The sequence below is a fragment of the Halichoerus grypus genome, chromosome 2 (assembly GCF_964656455.1).
Source record: "Halichoerus grypus chromosome 2, mHalGry1.hap1.1, whole genome shotgun sequence".
NCBI lineage: Eukaryota > Metazoa > Chordata > Mammalia > Carnivora > Phocidae > Halichoerus > Halichoerus grypus.
The window spans coordinates 175032492-175049579 of NC_135713.1; the positions used below are offsets into that span (position 1 = coordinate 175032492).

General features: G+C 62.5%; 1 protein-coding gene and 1 long non-coding RNA gene across 2 annotated transcripts; one reads left to right on the top strand and one right to left on the bottom strand.

Moving 5' to 3' along the window:
- Window positions 1–287: 287 nt before the first annotated feature.
- LOC118529066 (uncharacterized) lies at window positions 288–6514 on the bottom strand. Its single transcript, XR_013445408.1, has 2 exons — window positions 6207–6514; window positions 288–422 (listed from the first exon to the last, which is right to left on the bottom strand). It is a non-coding gene; the product is annotated as an uncharacterized LOC118529066 (long non-coding RNA).
- A 286-nt stretch (window positions 6515–6800) lies between these two features.
- Window positions 6801–16264, top strand: TBX2 (T-box transcription factor 2). The gene is made up of 7 exons (XM_036081769.2): window positions 6801–7514; window positions 8660–8927; window positions 9904–10050; window positions 11276–11352; window positions 11453–11616; window positions 12077–12714; window positions 14849–16264. The coding sequence occupies exons 1-7, from the start codon at window positions 7120–7122 to the stop codon at window positions 15299–15301; spliced, it is 2142 nt and encodes a 713-aa protein (XP_035937662.1). The 5' UTR covers window positions 6801–7119; the 3' UTR covers window positions 15302–16264.
- The last annotated feature ends 824 nt before the right edge of the window (window positions 16265–17088 follow it).

Genomic DNA, 17088 nt, shown 5'->3' on the forward strand with positions numbered 1-17088 from the left:
GCACCTTGTAATTGCTTCTCTTTTCCAACTCAGAAGGTGGAAGGATGGCCAGGTGTAGGTAGGTCTCATGAATCCTGGCTGGAACCTTGGGTGACAGGTTCCTGATTTTGCTCTCCCACCCCTTCCCAATTCCAGACCTGACTTGAAAGGCAGGAAGGAGATGGGAACAGGAGGAGCAAAAAGGGGTATCATCGAGCAGGAGGGAGACTAATGCGAGCCCCAGTCCCCCCTCTTCCCTGAGAACCCAGAGGGGCCTGGGAGGATTGAAGAAAACCCACTGAGCCAGGTGTGGTTTGGGGTAAAGTTTAATGTAACAGCCTCGGGAGAGTTGAGTTCACAAGCAGGGATTCCCGTGCAACCGTCCAGATGGAGCCGGAGTAGCTCCTGGGGTCTGTGCCCCCTTCACGTGCACCCCATGACACCTGAGAGGAGATTTTGTCGTCAGTGCCCGCCACCGGGTCAGTTGGGCATATTGGGCGAAGCGGGACCTGAATCACAGTGGGCTCTACAGGCTGAGTAGACGGCCTTACGCACATAGGGTGGCTGAAGCCAGTCCCTCCCGTCTGGGGCCTGCAGTGGTGGTAGGTAAGGAATCACAGGCTGCAGAGAGGCATGCTGGGAACATAAGCAGGTCTGGGCACGGCCCCTGGGGGCTGCCAGACTAGCAGCAGCTTTTCCCCCATTTCGGCCGAATCAGAGACCTTGATGTGCCTGGCACAGCCCCGACCCCCCGCCAGACCAGTGTTTCCATCCAAAAGAGGTCAGGGAGAGGGGTGCTGCCAGGCTGCCCCGTGGCCTGGCTCCCTGGGGATGGGTCCAGAGCTCTAGGAAAGGTGAGCCCCTCTGCCTCCACGTGGGTTCGTGGTTGGGGCAAAGATGGAGAGCCGGGAGCTCTCTCCAACCATGCAGGGAACTGGCTGGGAGCTTAGAGTCAGGAGTCCTCCCTGGCTCAGCCCTTTCCCTCCAGGGGGTGCAAAACATCTGTGGCCTCCTCCAGTCAGGGAAAGTTGTGGGTGTAGGGCTGGACTTGCCGGCTGAGCTTGCAGGACAATCTGGTTATTCATCTGCTCACAGCCAGGGCAAGTCTTTGAGTATGTGGGGGAAGGGGGAGGATAAGAAAGGCCAGATAAGCTGGCCCCATGGCGGCTGCCACAGGGCTCGGGTTATCAGAGAGGCCTTGGGCCTGGCCCCTGGCTAATTGGGGAGGTTATGGACCCTGCCACAGCCTGTAATCAGCTGGAAGTGAGATCTAGGCCCCTGGGTGGGGGACCTTACTGCCCACTGGCCCTGGAGCAGCCAGCCTCCTATCCTCTAGAGATAACACCAAGGGCAATCTCCACCTCACCCCCCCCCCCCAGCAGCCCAGCAGACCTCCATGATGCCATCACCTAGGAGGCCATCAGAACATGCATCTAATTGTGGCCTGACCGAGTGACCTTGAGGAAGCCATGTGATCTCCGATTCTCACAGTGCTACCTGCTCAAAGGGCAAATTACCACGGACTTTCTCTCAATTTGATGGAGGAAAAAATATCTTCATGGTCTGTGAAGAGGCTGATGGGAGCTGGGGTGGCAGCTCAAGGAGGGAGGGCAGTATCTGGGATTGATTTGAGAGAAGGCCCAGTGGTCCCAAGGCAAATCCAGGCACACGAGCGCTCTGTCCAACAGTAGTACGGGCTCTGGAAGCAAGCAGAGGCCAGGGCAGGCAGCTGCCAGTCTGGGGTTGGAAGTGGTTTCTCAAGGGCTGATTTTTCTGATTTGCACAGACCAGAGAATTTCTGAACTAGAAAGTACTTAAGAGAGTACTGGTTGGTCCTGATTTTGCAGATGAGAAGCCGGAGCCCCAGAGAAGGCCCGGGCCTTGCCCAAGGTTACAAAGTCACACAGCTAATCCGACCTCGTTCTGCTTCATGCTCCCTCCTATGCCTCCGCCCAGCTCCCTTCGAAGGCGGGATTCTGTGCTGACCTCCCTGTCCTGCGCCCCCACACAATCCAAGATCTGATCCCACTCATCTCCATCCCCTACCCCTAAGAGCTTCCAGACCCAGCCCCTGGCTGACGTTTGAAGCTGCTCCCTGTCCCTGTGTAACTTGGAAAGGCGGCCCCCTCCCGCAGACCTAGAGCCGGAAACTCTGGGGCAAAGGGAGAGAGTGTCTTGTCTGTCTTGTATTCAAAACAAGAGCCCAGCCTGACGGTGGGGCCCTGAAATCTCAGTGTTGCCCTGCTGTGTAAGTCAGGACAGCAGTGACATCACCAGCTGCTAAGGAGTGGAGACGGCCTTGCTCTCTTTTAAGGTCCCAAGGTCCCATCCCAGCCCTGCCACTGGTAGCTGCGTGGCAAATTACTGCCCCTCTGGGCTTCAGGGTCCTCATCTGTAAAGTAGGGGGAGAGGTGCCCGTCCTGCCAAGAAGAGCAACCAGGCTGAAGCCAGCAGAGAGGAAGTTACCGGTTAAAAAGGCAAAAGGTTGGTTGGAGGCCCCGAGGCTGACCAGACAGGCCAGGTAGCTCTACCTCGGGAAAGGGAGGGCGGGTACGACCCAGCTGGAACCCTGATTGTGGGGCGCTGCCCCGGACGACGACGCTGCGCCAGGAAATCCCCGGCCGCTCCCTGCGAAAGCGTTTGGGAAAGCGAATCCTGATCCTGGCGAGCGCGCGCAGGCCAGCCCCGCCCCCTCTCTCTCAGGTGGGCTGGTCTTAGGGGGTCCTTTAAGAGAGTTGCCCCCCCAAAAAAGAGATTTGCCCCCCTCTCAAGCCCCGCAACAGCATGACCTGCTCTCACCGCCGTGAGCCCAAGCACCCACACCCAACCATTTCACAGCTGTGCACGTCCACGCACTCGCAGGTTCCCACATGTACACCTCACTTGGGCCGACCCCTGCTCCCAAGCAGACAGCGGCCACCAACGGACTAAGACCCCAGAGCAGCTAATAGTCTGGAGCTCCCAGGGTTATAGGGTCCCCAAAACTCTGGGGAAGTCGTCCAAAGGCCGGAGGGGACGCACCCTGGGTTGCCGGCCGACGCACCTCGCCATCGGGTGTAAAGCGACCCCCTTCAAAGGCCGGGTACGTCCGGAACCCGAGCGGCCAGGAGGGGCCTCGTCTTCGCATTAGCCTGGAAGACTGGGGACTGGGCCACACGGGCCGTGTCTGCCCAGGCACTTCCCGGGACCTCACCGGAAAAAGCGTCCCCGCCGCCTTTCCTGGAGCAAGGCCGGGGCCACCACGCGGGCCGTGAAGAGGTCGCGCCTCCCGCTCTCCCCACGCCCCCCATCCCAGCCATTTGGCCCGACCCCGCGCGGGGTAATTGGGTCGGGAGGGAGGCGTCGGGCGGGCGGCGACTCCAGAGAGACTGCGCGCCTGTCAGCCGCAATTTGTCTAAGTGGACGGGACAGGCCGGGCCGCTGCGGGCCGGGGTCATCGAGGCCGCGGCCCCCACCCCAGCCAGAGCCGGGACCGCGGGGGAGCCGGGCCCGGCCGCTAAACGGGGCTGGCTGGCGCCAAGACTCCGGGAGGCGCGGGTCCGGCCGGGAAGCGCGGGGCTGGGAAGCAACTCTGTGTCTTCCCCCGCATCCCCCACCACACACAGACACACACAGACACACACACACACACACACACACACACACACACACAACGCGCCAAGATGGGGACAGGCGCCCAGTGGCACCTCCACTGCTGGTCACACGCATAGGCCACACACGTCACCTGAGCTTAGCCCGGGCACAATCATATCCTTAGTACTCGTCTCACGACAGCGCCCCGTTACCCGACGCACGTCCCCTGTGCCACTGACCATATACCCCTAAGCCATCCACGCGGGCGCACTCAGGTCCACGCCCAGTCACACAGAGCAAAGACATCGGCGAGGCCCAACCCCGGGAAGGTCCCAACAGTGGCCTTGACCCTGCGAAATGTTACGGGGCCGAGGACGGACGGGCGGCCCAGCCAGGCTCAGGACCAAGGCACCACCCGGCCCAGGTCGCCCCCACCCCCCACCCCCGCGCCCGATTTCCTTGTTGCGGGAATCGCGGAGCGTACTAGGGGCGCACAACCACCCGCTGGAGGCCGGGAGGCCCGCGCCCGCCCGACGCCCGGACCCAGGACTGCCTGGGAGAGGGAGGGGCAGCTGAGCGCGCGTCCCCCGCCCGTCTGCGGGGCCCGGCCGATGCGAAGTGACAGGGGCCGGAGCTTTGTTGTGGAGCCTCGGCCGCCTGGCGCCAGCCGCCCCCGCCCGTGCCCTCCCCCCTCCAGCCCCGGGCGGCTTGCGAGGCGCCCCCCGGGGCCTCTTAAAGAGACACGAACTCTCAGCCCCGGGGACCCCCCTAGAGGCGCCTGTTCCCGGGAAGGGGAAGAGGGGTAGACCCTGGTGGGGGAGGGGCCGAGCAGGAGCTTGGGAGCCTCAAGGCGCCGCTCCGAGGCCTCCTGGGCCTCCCCTGCGTGGGTTTTCGAGGAGTCAAGGATCTTCCTCGGTGGAGAGTTTGGCTGGGGGGTAGATTCAGAATCTTGACAGCGCCTGTAGCAAGATCTCGGGTTGGTTGCGGGACGGAAAGGCAGGGCAGACGACAGGGGCCTGGCCGGAAAGAGCCTGTGGCCGCGGGAGGGCAAGTCGGTGCCCCAGTGGCTGTGGCCAGGTGGGATCGTGGTCCCCAAATGCAGCCATGCACCGTCGCCGGGGGTTCTTCGGCAAACAACCCAGGCCAGCGTGTTTCGAACTCTCCGGGCCTTGGACCCCTGGACCAGCTACGGACCTTTCCCAAGAAAATGTCCAAATTGCACAGTTAGGTGTACACACATTCTTATGGGCACAAAAGTATGTGTACACGCACGACTTTGCAAATGTATTCACGGATTCCCCCGAGCCCGTCCCCGGATTCCTGGCTAAGGAACGCTGCCCTATTATCTGGTCACCTCACCGACTGCGCAAACCTGCCCACACACGTCCCTCCCTGAGGGGCCATATCCCGCCTAAATGGAGCCGGCAGGACTTTGTGCAAAGCTGCAACGGATCCGGCCCCTTCTGCGTAGACTGCGCAGCGCGGAGTCGAAGATTCGTTCTGGACAGAGAGGAGGCACTGAGAGAGGAGCGACCCAGCCACGAGCAGGGTCGTGAAGAGAAACCCTGTGGGGGCGGCGCTCGTTCGCGAGCCGGGTAAGGGAGCTGCGAGGGCTCCGGGACTGGCTTGGAAAAGTAGAAAAAAGGTCGCGGAGGTCAAACAGCTCTGGCCGGTCCCTAATCCGCACTGCTCCAAACCATCAGGCTTTACATGCCAGGTCCAAGTGTGCAGCGACAAGGTGCCCTGTGACTGGGTGTGCGCAATGGATGGGCAGTGTTGCCTGGGTCACTGTTGGATGTGGGCTGTACGCGTCTACCACGCGGGCACAGGGCCCTCGCCAGCCGAACTCGCCCGCACTTATATAGGTTGTGCGGGCAGGAGTGTCACCCATGTGTAGTTATGTGGTCCTTCTTGTCCTTTAGAACACGACCACCAGGAATCAGTCTGAGTGTCAGCGCCCGAGCCCGACTCAAGGCAGGTGTGTGGCCGCTTCACTCCCTGGGGGCACTCCTTAAATTGCGGCTCACGCCGTGCACAGTGGGCACCACCGTACTGGGCACAACACACACACACACACACACACACACACACACACACACACCATGGGGGGGGAAATAGTGGGGTTCCTGAAGAACGAAGACTGGGGGGGCGGGTGGATTCAACCACAGGTGTGCGCAGACCCTCCGACCCTCACACTCGTTGCTCCGAACTACTGAACTTGGGAGACCTACGCTTCGGAGACGGAAACAAACTCTAAGAACGTGGCGGAGAGCGGAGAGACGATGCCGCTGTTTAGGATGAGGGAGACTTGGGTCTCCGGTACCGGATGCGGCGAAAATTCGTTGGGTCGCGGGTCAAGAATCTGGGAACCGGGATCAGCCCGCGCCGTGCCTCCCTGTGCTCGGCGGAAGATGCGCTCACCTTCCTAGCCCCGAGGACCGGCTCTCCGGGCCGTCGGAGGACTCAGGACTGGATCCGGGACGCAGACAGATACTGGGCTGAGTTCAGGGCTTGCCGGGAACTCCACGTTCCTCCCGAGTCTTCCTGTGAGATGGAGGCGCGGGCTAGGGGGTACCCGCGTTTCCCGAGTGCAAGGCCGCGTCCCACTCCCGCCCACGCCGGCCCCGCCGGGGTTCTACCACCGCTCCACTCACCGGCTCCCGCCACCTGGGTTCCGCTCCAGGACCTCCGCCGCCCGCGCCTCCCGACTCGCCCGCCCACCGGCCTCTCTTTCCAGCCCCTGCCGGAGTGCAGGGGCCGCGGGCGGCGCCGCAGCGGAGAGCGGGGTCGGAGGCCAAGCTGGGGCGCGGGCCAGAGCGGCCGGGCCGCCGGGCGAGGGAGAAGGAGGGCGCCCCCTCTCCTCTCGGGGCCGTGTCAATGCTTTGCACTTGGAGCCGGCGTGCGGCTGGGGGTCCTTCCCCAGGGCCCTGGGACCCGGGCGCCCCCCGCCTCAGGCCCTTTCGGCGGGTCGGGTCGGCCCGCCGCGCTTTCCCGTCCGGGCGCAGGCAGCCGCGGGCGCGGGCGGCGGGGTGGGGGCCGGGGCAGGGGGAGGGGTCTCGGGGCCCGCTGGCCCGTCATTGGTTAATATTTTATTCTGTTGACATGTTTTCTTACTGCTGAGGCTTCCGACACCTTCTCCCCGGCCCCCCCTCCCGGCCGGAGCTTGGCTTGAGCTGTCAAAACCCCGCCCCCGGAGACCCACAATTGGTCCAAAAAGCGTAAAATCAGCAATCAAGGGGGGCCTGGCTCGTTAGCGCAGGGGATCCGAGCAGGGCAGGACATGTGAGATAGTCACAGTTTTCCAGAGATCACGACAAGATCTAACCAGTCGCGCGTGGTCCCCGGCGCCGGAGCGGGCCAGCCCAGCCCAGCCCCGCGCAGAGCCCCCGCCACCCCCGCGCCCAGAGCCCCGCGCCCCTCGCCGTGCGCCGGACGGGGAGCCCGGAGAAGCCGCCGCTGCGCTTGCCACCCGGGTCGCCCTTCCTCTGCGCGCGCCGCCGCCCGGGCCGGGGGTCCGAGCCGCGCGCCCCCGGCCCCGGCCCCTGGGCGCCTGGGCCGGATGTCCCGATGAGAGAGCCGGCGCTGGCGGCCAGCGCCATGGCTTACCACCCGTTCCACGCGCCACGGCCGGCCGACTTTCCCATGTCCGCCTTCCTGGCGGCGGCGCAGCCCTCCTTCTTCCCGGCGCTCGCACTGCCGCCCGGCGCGCTGGCCAAGCCGCTGCCCGACCCGGGCCTGGCGGGGGCGGCGGCCGCGGCGGCCGCGGCGGCGGCAGCGGCCGAGGCGGGGCTGCACGTCTCGGCACTCGGCCCGCACCCGCCCGCCGCGCATCTGCGCTCGCTTAAGAGCCTGGAGCCCGAGGACGAGGTGGAGGACGACCCCAAGGTGACGCTGGAGGCCAAGGAGTTGTGGGACCAGTTCCACAAGCTGGGCACCGAGATGGTCATCACCAAGTCTGGGAGGTAGGGCGGCTGGCTGGCCGGCGGGCATGCAGGCGGGCGGGCGGGCTGGGGCACCCGACAGCACCGACCAGCGCCGAGCCCGCCGCTCGCGGCTCGCGGCTCCCGGCTCCGGCCCCGGCGCCGGCCCCGGCCCCGGCCCCGGCCCCACGCTTAGCTCCCACAGACATCCAAGTTGACTTTTCTCATTTGGCACTGAGCGAATTTTTTAAAACTAAACCATCAAAATCTCCCGAATGAAATAAAACGAAAACACGCTCCTAAAGAATAGTCCCAACCTTTCTGAGTCCCAAAGCCGAGGAGGCCCCGAGGCTCCGCCCGGGCGGGTCTCTGAGATCTCGGCTGCGGCTCCTCAGCCCTGCCGCCTCGCTCTCCTGCCTCCGGGTCTGGCTCTCGGAGCTCCGGGGAGGTGCAGCATCTCCCGGACTGTCCTCTGACCCTGGAACCCAGAATGAGACTCGCACCATGCTAGGCCCAGGCTGGCCAGCTGATTCCAGCCCGCCATTCCGTTCCGGCAGTAAGCCCCGAGCGGGCCCAGCTGCCGCCTGACCTGGGCTGGGAGCCTTGTCCGGGCCCACGAGCGAGGAGCTCCCTGCTCACACACCGCTCTAGGCCTTAAAGCCAGAAGAAAATCACAGTCCCCAGCCCTCCACCCTTCGACTCAGCCACCGAGAATCCAGGCCTCAGGTTCACCCTCTTCCCCCGAAACTTAAGGTTCTTGTTCGGCTGTAACCCAGTTCCCCAAGCAAACATCTTCTGGTTTTATTTTTGGGAGTTTCAGTCCCCGTGGGCATATCCCCTGAATGAATTTTGGGGAGATTCAAAAGAAGCAGGTGTATTTCTAGGGGGGCCTGGATTTCTTTCCTGGACATCGGCTTTCATCTCGGGTGAGGGAGAAAGACAGTCACCAGACCTGAGGATAGGGCCGATGGGAAACCCTATAGTAAGAGAGGGTTTGACAAGCGGAAATGGGATCCCCCAGGAATAACAACCACAGGTGGGGTCTCCCAGGCAGTGAGATGGGGGCAAAGCAGCGACAGCAGGGAAACACAGATGGGGAAGCTCCTGGCAGTGGTGCGTGCCCGGGAGTGGGGTCCTCAGACATAAAACCGGGTTCCATGGAGTCTTCCCCTTCACCTTTCCCGCAGGAGGATGTTTCCCCCTTTCAAGGTGCGAGTCAGCGGCCTGGACAAGAAGGCCAAATACATCCTGCTCATGGACATTGTGGCCGCTGACGATTGCCGGTATAAATTCCATAACTCGCGCTGGATGGTGGCGGGAAAGGCCGACCCTGAGATGCCCAAACGCATGTACATCCACCCGGACAGCCCGGCCACGGGAGAGCAGTGGATGGCCAAGCCTGTGGCTTTCCACAAGCTGAAACTGACCAACAACATCTCCGACAAGCATGGCTTCGTGAGTGCTGGGCGGGCGCAGGGAAGGGGGTCGGATACTGCGCATCCGGTGCCGCAGGGGGTGGGGGCGGGAGAGCAGGCGGCGGGATTCCCCGGAGGGGAGCGCTGGCCGAACCCTCGGAGTGCCCCTGCTCGGGTCACTGCCTTGTGGCCTGTGCTAGCTGACCCTGGGCCCAGAGGGCTCCGCAGGCCTGGGGAGTGAAGGGGTTGTGGGGCGGTAAGCTCCAGGCTGCTCATAATCTCGGCTGGGGTCAGGCCTGCCAAAGCTCTTCCTAGAGCCCAGCGGGAGGCAGGTGCGACCGGGACTCATTTGTGCAGCCTCTGGTCTTTAACTGCTGAGCTTGGAAGTCCTGACCCCGACCTCAGCTTTTCCTTGCCCTTCCCCTTGACCCCTGTCCCCATTTCCCCCCCAAACTAGGAGATTCAAAAGTTAAACCAGCCCCCTTCACATCCTAAGACTCCTTTCCCTCCTCCCACAGGCAGATGCCCCACCAGGAGGAGGGAGTTTGGGGGTTCTCTCCGTTTCTGCCTGAGCCAGGCCCCCAGTGAATGGGAGGGGGGAGTTGATGGGGCAAAAGGGACTGCCCATTCAGAGGTAGGGCAGTCGTTGAGCCCCTGGAAGGTCCACATCTTCTCTCCGTGGAGTTACTAGGGGCTTAGCAATGAGCCCAGGAAGAGAGGTTAAGAGTGGAGTTTTATGGGGTTTTTATTTTGTTTTATTTCTGTTTTCAACTGGGGTAATTTTTTTAAGTGGAGAAAGAGAAACTGCGATAAAGAAAACTGAGAGGAGAAAATAGAAGAAAAAGAAATATAGGCAAGAAAAGGGGCAGAGAAGACAGGAGAAAATCGCAGAGGAGGGGGTGCAGGAGGCGGACGAAGAAAGAGACAGAGACTTGCAAAGAGGTTGGGTCCCCAGGGAGTAGAAGTGCTGGGGCCAAAGGCTGGGGGCTTCCGGCTGACCCGCGCCCTCCCCACAGACGATCCTGAACTCCATGCACAAGTACCAACCGCGCTTCCACATCGTGAGAGCCAACGACATCCTGAAGCTGCCCTACAGCACCTTCCGCACCTACGTGTTCCCGGAGACCGACTTCATTGCGGTCACTGCCTACCAGAACGACAAGGTGCGCTGGGTGGGCAGCGGGCCCAGGCCCTGCACCGACGCCCCCTTACACCTGCAGGCTCCAAGCCATCACTCACATCCGCCCCAAGCCCCCAGGACCCACCCTGCGCCCTCACAGCTCACTCCCCAGCACCAAGTCTTGCATCCGTAAACGCAGCACCCACCGAAATCCCCCAGGCTCCCTCCCAAGTCGGTGACACGTACACACAGGCTCCCCGGGCGCCCGAACAGCTGGGCGCTCGTTGGGGTGGGGATGTTTACTTAGCAATTAGCAGAGACTCCGGGACCGCGCTGACATTTTTACATTTTATTCGTTTATTTCTTGGCTCAGGGACGGGAATTTAAATGAAGAGAGGGAGCCTGAGGCAATCTGCCCTGGCTTCCTGGCGGCTTGGAAACCAGCGATAGGAACCCAGGGCCCAGTTTTCACTCTCCCAGGGGGTGCCAGAGGGCGGGACAGGTGACACAGCTTCCCAAAGCACCCCCCCCCCATCCGACCAGGCCCCAACCCCTTGGGAGGTGTTTAGAGACTTTTCCTTTAAGTTAAAGGGCTTTTTCTTCTTGCTGCCTTTCTACACTCTCTCTCTAGAGGGGCAGAGAAGCACTCCCTCTGGGCCTGTGCCCGTGTGTACCCCTCTCCAGAGAGTGTCCAAGTGCCCTGCCGGTCATTCTTTTTGTCTTTGTGAGACGATGTGTATGCGGGTATGCGGCAATCTTTTGGGTGCCTTGGATACGTGTGGAGGTGTGCGGATTCGTTTGGTTCTGTGCGCATTTGTTTTGTCTGTGTGTGCTTGCGTGTGCGCGGGCCCGTGAGTGTGATCTGTGCCTGTGGTGTGGACTTGCGTGTGCTCTGCTGTCCCTGTGCGCGCCTGCTCAGATGCCCGGTTTGTTTAACTTGAGTGACCGAGTGGCCCTGGGTGCATGCTTGGGCAGATCTCTGCTCTGCGCACAGCTTTGGGCTTGTGTGTACAAGGTAAGAGAATATGCCTCGAATAAAGTTTTTGGAGGAGGAGAGACCCCCGTGGCTTCCCGCGAGGCCCGCCGGCCTCACCTCGTCCTCCGGCTGGGAGCGTCCTATCCCAGGCGGGCGGGTACCAAGCGGACCTTCGCGGGTCTCTCCTCTGGGCCGGCCTCCTCTGACCTCGGGGTGCCCCAGGCCAGGCTGCAGGAGCCGCTTCCTGACCTGGCGCCGCCCCCTCCGTCCCCCCCCCCCCCCCCCCCCGCAGATCACGCAGCTGAAGATCGACAACAACCCGTTTGCCAAGGGCTTCCGGGACACCGGGAATGGCCGGCGGGAGAAAAGGTGAGGGGTGAGCCAGCCGGCTCCACGGAGGGTGCCTGAGCGAGCAGGACGCGGGGCTGTGTGCACGCGCCTCTGACCCGCTCCCTCCGCTCATCCCCAGGAAGCAGCTGACGCTGCCGTCCCTGCGGCTGTACGAGGAACACTGCAAGCCCGAGCGCGACGGCGCGGAGTCGGACGCCTCGTCTTGCGACCCTGCCCCCGCGCGGGAACCGCCACCCTCCCCGGGGTCAGCGCCTAGTCCCCTGCGCCTGCATCGAACCCGAGGTGAGGGTCGGGTGGTCGGACGGGGGTGGAGGTGGCGGGGGGGTGGTGGAGGGGAGGGACTCCTCAAGGCGCCGGGCTGGCTCTTTGCTCAGCGTCGGGTAACCGGGTAACCGTCAGCAGTGTGTCTGGGACGGGGCGTCCGACCCAGGCCTTCCCTGGGAGGGGCGGCCCCCCGTAGCTAGACGATCTGGCTGGACTCCGAGCCAGGCCCCGGGCGCTGTGTGACTCCGGCAGTGAGTTTCCTTTACACGGCTCCGTTTCTCCATCTCTAAATACGGGGCCTGAGATTAGGTGACCTGCAGCTGCCCCCTGCCCGACGAGGATCTAGAAGCTCCTCGGACGCGGCTTCCCCGAGAGCAGGCCTTTCCCAGTCTCTCCGACCCGGCCCAGACGCCGGGGGAGGCCTCGCGTCTGTCTCCTCCCGGGCCCCTGTGACCTCGCGCGTCCTCTCTCCCCGCAGCCGAGGAGAAGTCGTGCGCCGCGGACAGCGACCCAGAGCCGGAGAGGCTGAGCGAGGAGCGCGCGGGGCCGGCGCTAGGCCGCAGCCCGGCCCTGGACAGCGGCAGCCCCCCTCGCTTGACCGAACCTGAGCGCGCCCGGGAGCGGCGCAGCCCGGAGAGGGGCAAGGAGCCGGCCGAGAGCGGCGCGGACGGCCCGTTCGGCCTGCGGGGCCTAGAGAAGGAGCGCGCCGAAGCGAGGCGGAAGGACGACGGGCGCAAGGAGGCGGGCGAGGGCAAGGAGCCCGGCCTGGCGCCGCTGGTGGTGCAGACGGACAGTGCGTCCCCCCTGGGCGCCGGACACCTGCCGGGCCTGGCTTTCTCCGGCCATCTGCACGGGCAGCAGTTCTTCGGGCCGCTGGGGGCCGGCCAGCCGCTCTTCTTGCACCCGGGACAGTTCGCCATGGGCCCCGGAGCCTTCTCCGCCATGGGCATGGGTCACCTGCTGGCCTCGGTGGCCGGCGGCGGCGGCAGTGCTGCAGGAGGCGGGCCAGGGGCCGCCACCGGGCTGGACGCAGGCGGGCTGGGTCCCGCGGCCAGCGCCGCAAGCACTGCTGCGCCCTTCCCTTTCCACCTCTCCCAGCATATGCTGGCATCTCAGGTAAGGCCTGTGATCTGGAGGGAGAAAGAGCGAGGTGGGCATAGGGCCCGACGGTGCCACGGGGGCTCTGAGCTTCCCGCGGGCAATGACTCTGTCCTGGCAAGACCCGATGGACACTCTCCAGGACACCTAGATGCAGGGAGACTAAGACTGTAGGTCTAGGGTCTGGCCAGAGCACTGTTTCTGACTCGTGTGTGACTCTGGACAAGTCCCTGACCCTCTTTGGGGGTCCCTTCCCTATGCCTCCAGCACCGAGTGGCACCCATTAGACTCTTCCTCTGACAGACTGGATCTGCCTCTGGGTTTTGTGAAGTCCACTTTCCTGGCCTCAGGACACTTCTCTTGGAAACAAAAACTCTTGGCTCACTGTCAGTCCCTGAAAGGCTTAGATGCCTGGAAAAAGGGAGTAGGAAAATTTGCAATATTTTCTGGACAATCGACCACCACAATGACCCACCTCTCAGATGCCTCTGGCGCCTTTCAGGCCCTCCAGGAAGTCCTCTGACCTGACAAAGAACAGGACTGTTCCTCCCCCCCACCCCACCTTGGGTCTCCCAACTCCTCCAGCCACACATCTCAGGGAAGAGGGGCTCAGTTCCCCAGGCCCAGGCTGAAATTCTGAGCTCCCAGGGGAGACTTTATGAAACTGGCCAGCAGCAAAATACGGAGATCCAACGGGGAGAGCGGCCTCTTTGGTTGCTTGGGTGGAATATTCCCTGTGGAAAGATTTGGAATCTCTACATTCATTTTCTTCCCTCTGAGGTTTCTGGCAAATTGAACCCTTGAGATCTTATCTTAAGGGAAGGAAAATAGGAGTTCAGGTCTCAGAAGGCTCCTTTGGTTCAGAAGCAGATACTTTGGAAGTGGGGGAGGGCATTCTGAAATGGGTTTTTCAGTGTCAGGGATGTGTGGAGTGAGGGAAGCACTCACATCACGTGTATCTGTGGCTCTGAGATGGCAAGGAAGCCTCTGGAAAATGGAGCTCAGGGCTTGGAGATTTAATGTGCATCCTTGATTCTGTGTGTATGCGAATGCCTCCTCCCCAGCATGGGTCATGGGGAAGTCAGGGCTTCTAGGTACAGTCTGGGCAACAGGTGCAAGACCAGGTTGAGAGCAGGCACTCAGGAGGCATCACTGGGTATCCTGCTAGTGGTCACGTTCCTGTGCCAGGGTAGCCTGGCCCTGGCCATCAGGTAGAGCCGGCTTTGGGGAGGTCTGAAGCCTCCCTCCTTCCTCCCCACCTGAGATGCCAGGACTGAAAGCCCAGTAGGGCTTGACCTTCTCGGGAAGGATATTTTCTCATTCCTGACTAAGCTGCTTCTTTCCTTCTCCCTGCCTGAGCCAGGCCTGAGGCTCCCTGGAAGCCCAGCGCAGTCAGCTCCCTGCACTCCTCCCCATACCTTCATACTCTGGGGAGTGAGCCATTATCTCAAAGGTCAGATAATCCAAAAGTCGGGCCTCACGGACTCAGACGGTGTTTATCCAGGGTCTCCTGGCTACTGTGCTCTCCACAGGCAGACTTTGAATTCCTTCCTCAGCTGCCACTGAGGTGCCGCCAGGAGTTCTCTGTAGAATATCCAGGCCAGTTTGTAAACGGATTGGCATCTATGCCCTTCTCCTGGCCCAGGCAGGAGATCCCTGAGCAGGCAGGCAGGTAAAAGCAGAATTTACAGAGCTCCTCCCCCCCCTTGTCGGTGCTTCCTCAGTCCTTTGGGGAGCACCTGCAGAAAGCAGGGCTGGGGAGGACACTGTTCTAAGTGACAGAACCTCCCAAGACAGCCAAAGCTGCCTGCTTACCACGTGGCTCTGTGCCTGCCCAGTTTCCCCCGTCTAGGCCTTTGCCGGTGCTAGGCCAGCCACTGGGCCTGTCTTCCCCTCACTCGTACTGAATACCGGGCACAGAGCTTGATGGCGCCAGACCTGTCTCATCACCCGAAGTGGGCTCCCTTCTAAGGGGTTTGGCCGCAGCATACTGGCTCATGCCTACCTGTGCTGCTTGGGGTTACAGTTCTGGGAGCTCTGGGCTTCTATTCCTAGCACCGTCGGGTGCTGGCAGCACCACCCCAGCCCCCAGCTTCCCCTCAGAACACCTCAGGCAGGCTGCCTAACCCTTGTCTTGTTCTGTTTCTTTCAGGGAATCCCAATGCCCACTTTCGGAGGCCTCTTCCCCTACCCCTACACGTACATGGCAGCCGCTGCGGCCGCGGCCTCTGCTCTGCCAGCGACCAGTGCTGCGGCCGCAGCTGCCGCCGCCGCAGGCTCCCTGTCCCGGAGCCACTTTCTGGGCAGTGCCCGGCCCCGCCTGCGTTTCAGCCCCTACCAGATCCCGGTAACGCTCCCGCCCGGCGCGAGCCTCCTCACCACTGGGCTGGCGGCCGACGGCTCCAAGGCTGCCGGCGGCAACAGCCGGGAGCCCAGCCCGCTGCCGGAGCTGGCTCTCCGCAAGGTTGGGGGCCCTTCCCGGGGTGCCCTGTCACCCAGCGGCTCAGCCAAAGAGGCGGCCAGTGAACTGCAGAGCATCCAGAGACTGGTGAGTGGGCTGGAGAGCCAGCGAGCCCTCTCCCCCGGCAGGGAGTCGCCCAAGTGAGGGGGCTGCCCAGCAGCTCCGCTGCCACGCAGACCTCCCGGGCTGCCTGCCCCTGCTGCTTGGCACGTGTACAGCACAGAATGGGTATTTATTTACATAAAGGAGCAAAAGCGGGCTGCAGCAGCCGGAACAGAGGCCCGCCCGACCAGCCAGCCGGGGCCTGGGCCATTTCCCTGGGCCTCACAAGGAACCCAGCTGCCGGGAACGCAGTCGCTTAGGAGCCACTGGTCATGGTCCAGATCTGCTCCAGTGGCAAGGTGGCATTGGCCAGGGGCCCCTCTGGGTCCTCCGGCGCTGTGGGCAGGCCTCATCGCCCCGCCCAGCGGCCTCTTCCAGAGCCAGAAGGTGCAGGAGTCAGGGATGGGAGCCTCGGAGAGAAGCCCAGAGCCCCTAGCCTTGGGCCTGGACCGCTTGAGAATCTGCAGTGAGGGATGCTGGGCTCAGTGAAGACTGAAGTCAGTGTAGACTTGAGCTGGGAGGGACCTGTTCTTTTAGTCCTCCCACTTCTTCCCCCAAAAAGACAGGCGCCCCTCCCCCCCCCCCGGGTCAGCGGAGGGAGTGGCACTTCTGCCTTGAGTCCCCAGGGAAAAAAAAAAAGATATTTATGAAATAAATGGTAATTTGTGTAAATAAGCTTTAAGGTTCCCAGAATATGCAAATTGGTATTAATTTATTCAAAGGTGTACATTGCTGTGTACATAATATCTAGAGATTAATTCATAGCATTTAAAATTTCTTTTCATTTTACATGAGCATCTATATTGTACAGGGCTTGGGGGGGGGTCCTTGGCTGCGGGAGAAGCCCCGACCCCCGGAGGAACTCCCACCCCGCCAGCCCCTCGGCCCCTCCACCCGGGCTTTGCTCGCCCGGCCCGCGGGCTCCACCTCAGGTTTTCACTTTTCGCTACGGAGCGAGACGAAAAGACAAAAACGCGAGAAAACAATAAAACGCTGCAATGCGAAGTGAACGGCGCTGTGCGCTCTGTGGGCCGCGTGGGACAGGGGCGCAGCAAGCGCGTAAGGAGGGACTGGAGGCGGGGACAAAACGCTGGGCGCCCCCTGCTCGGCGGCAGCTGCACCCCGGGGGCGGCAGCGGGCTGGGGCGGCCGGCGGAGCTGCGAGGCCGGGCGGCGCCGGCGAGGGCCGCGGGCTGGGCCGGGAGGCGCCGAGCCGCTGCGAGCCCCCCTCGCGCTTCCCGCGCCCGCAGCCTCCCAGGCCAGGGGCCGGGCTCCCTCTGCTGGCCACTCGCCTCGGGCCGCCGCCCCAGCCCCTCCGCACCGGGACTCCTGGCTCCCTCTCTGGGGCTCCAGAGTGGAAACGCATCCCCTTTCAGCGCCTCTGGGTAGGCGGAGCTGCTAAGATGGCTGCACCCTACTCCCTCTCTCCCTTCTGAGGAGCTTGGCCGTGGTGCACCCGATATCGCGGACCCTAGAATCCTTTTCCATCTCTCTGCCTCCCGAACCTCAAAAAGCAACAATTCTCGGGGCGCCTGGCTGGCTCAGTCGGTAGAGCATGCGACTCTTGATCTGGAGGTCCTGAGTTCGGACCCCCAGGTGGATGTAGAGATTACTTAGAAAAAAGGAAGAAAAAAGAAACATTTCTCCTTGTCAGGGTTGTTGACTGGAGTGGCAGAATCTAACCTGAGAGTTCTCCCGTGTAACTCATCTAGATCTCTCGGGGGTGTGGGGAGTGTGGGTCAATAGGCTACTACCTTTCCTGCCTCAGTTTTCCCTGGTATAATAACGGGCTCCACGGGGCTATCTCTAGGGGTCCCACTGTGTTAGTCT

What these genes read in the sequence shown, in the direction of transcription:
- TBX2 (XM_036081769.2), top strand. Translation starts at nt 7,120, where the DNA reads ATGAGAGAGCCGGCGCTGGCGGCCAGCGCCATGGCTTACCACCCGTTC. An exon ending in GTCATCACCAAGTCTGGGAG is followed by an intron (nt 7,515 to 8,659) that starts GTAGGGCGGCTG and finishes CCTTTCCCGCAG; the next exon opens with GAGGATGTTTCCCCCTTTCA. An exon ending in TCTCCGACAAGCATGGCTTC is followed by an intron (nt 8,928 to 9,903) that starts GTGAGTGCTGGG and finishes CCCTCCCCACAG; the next exon opens with ACGATCCTGAACTCCATGCA.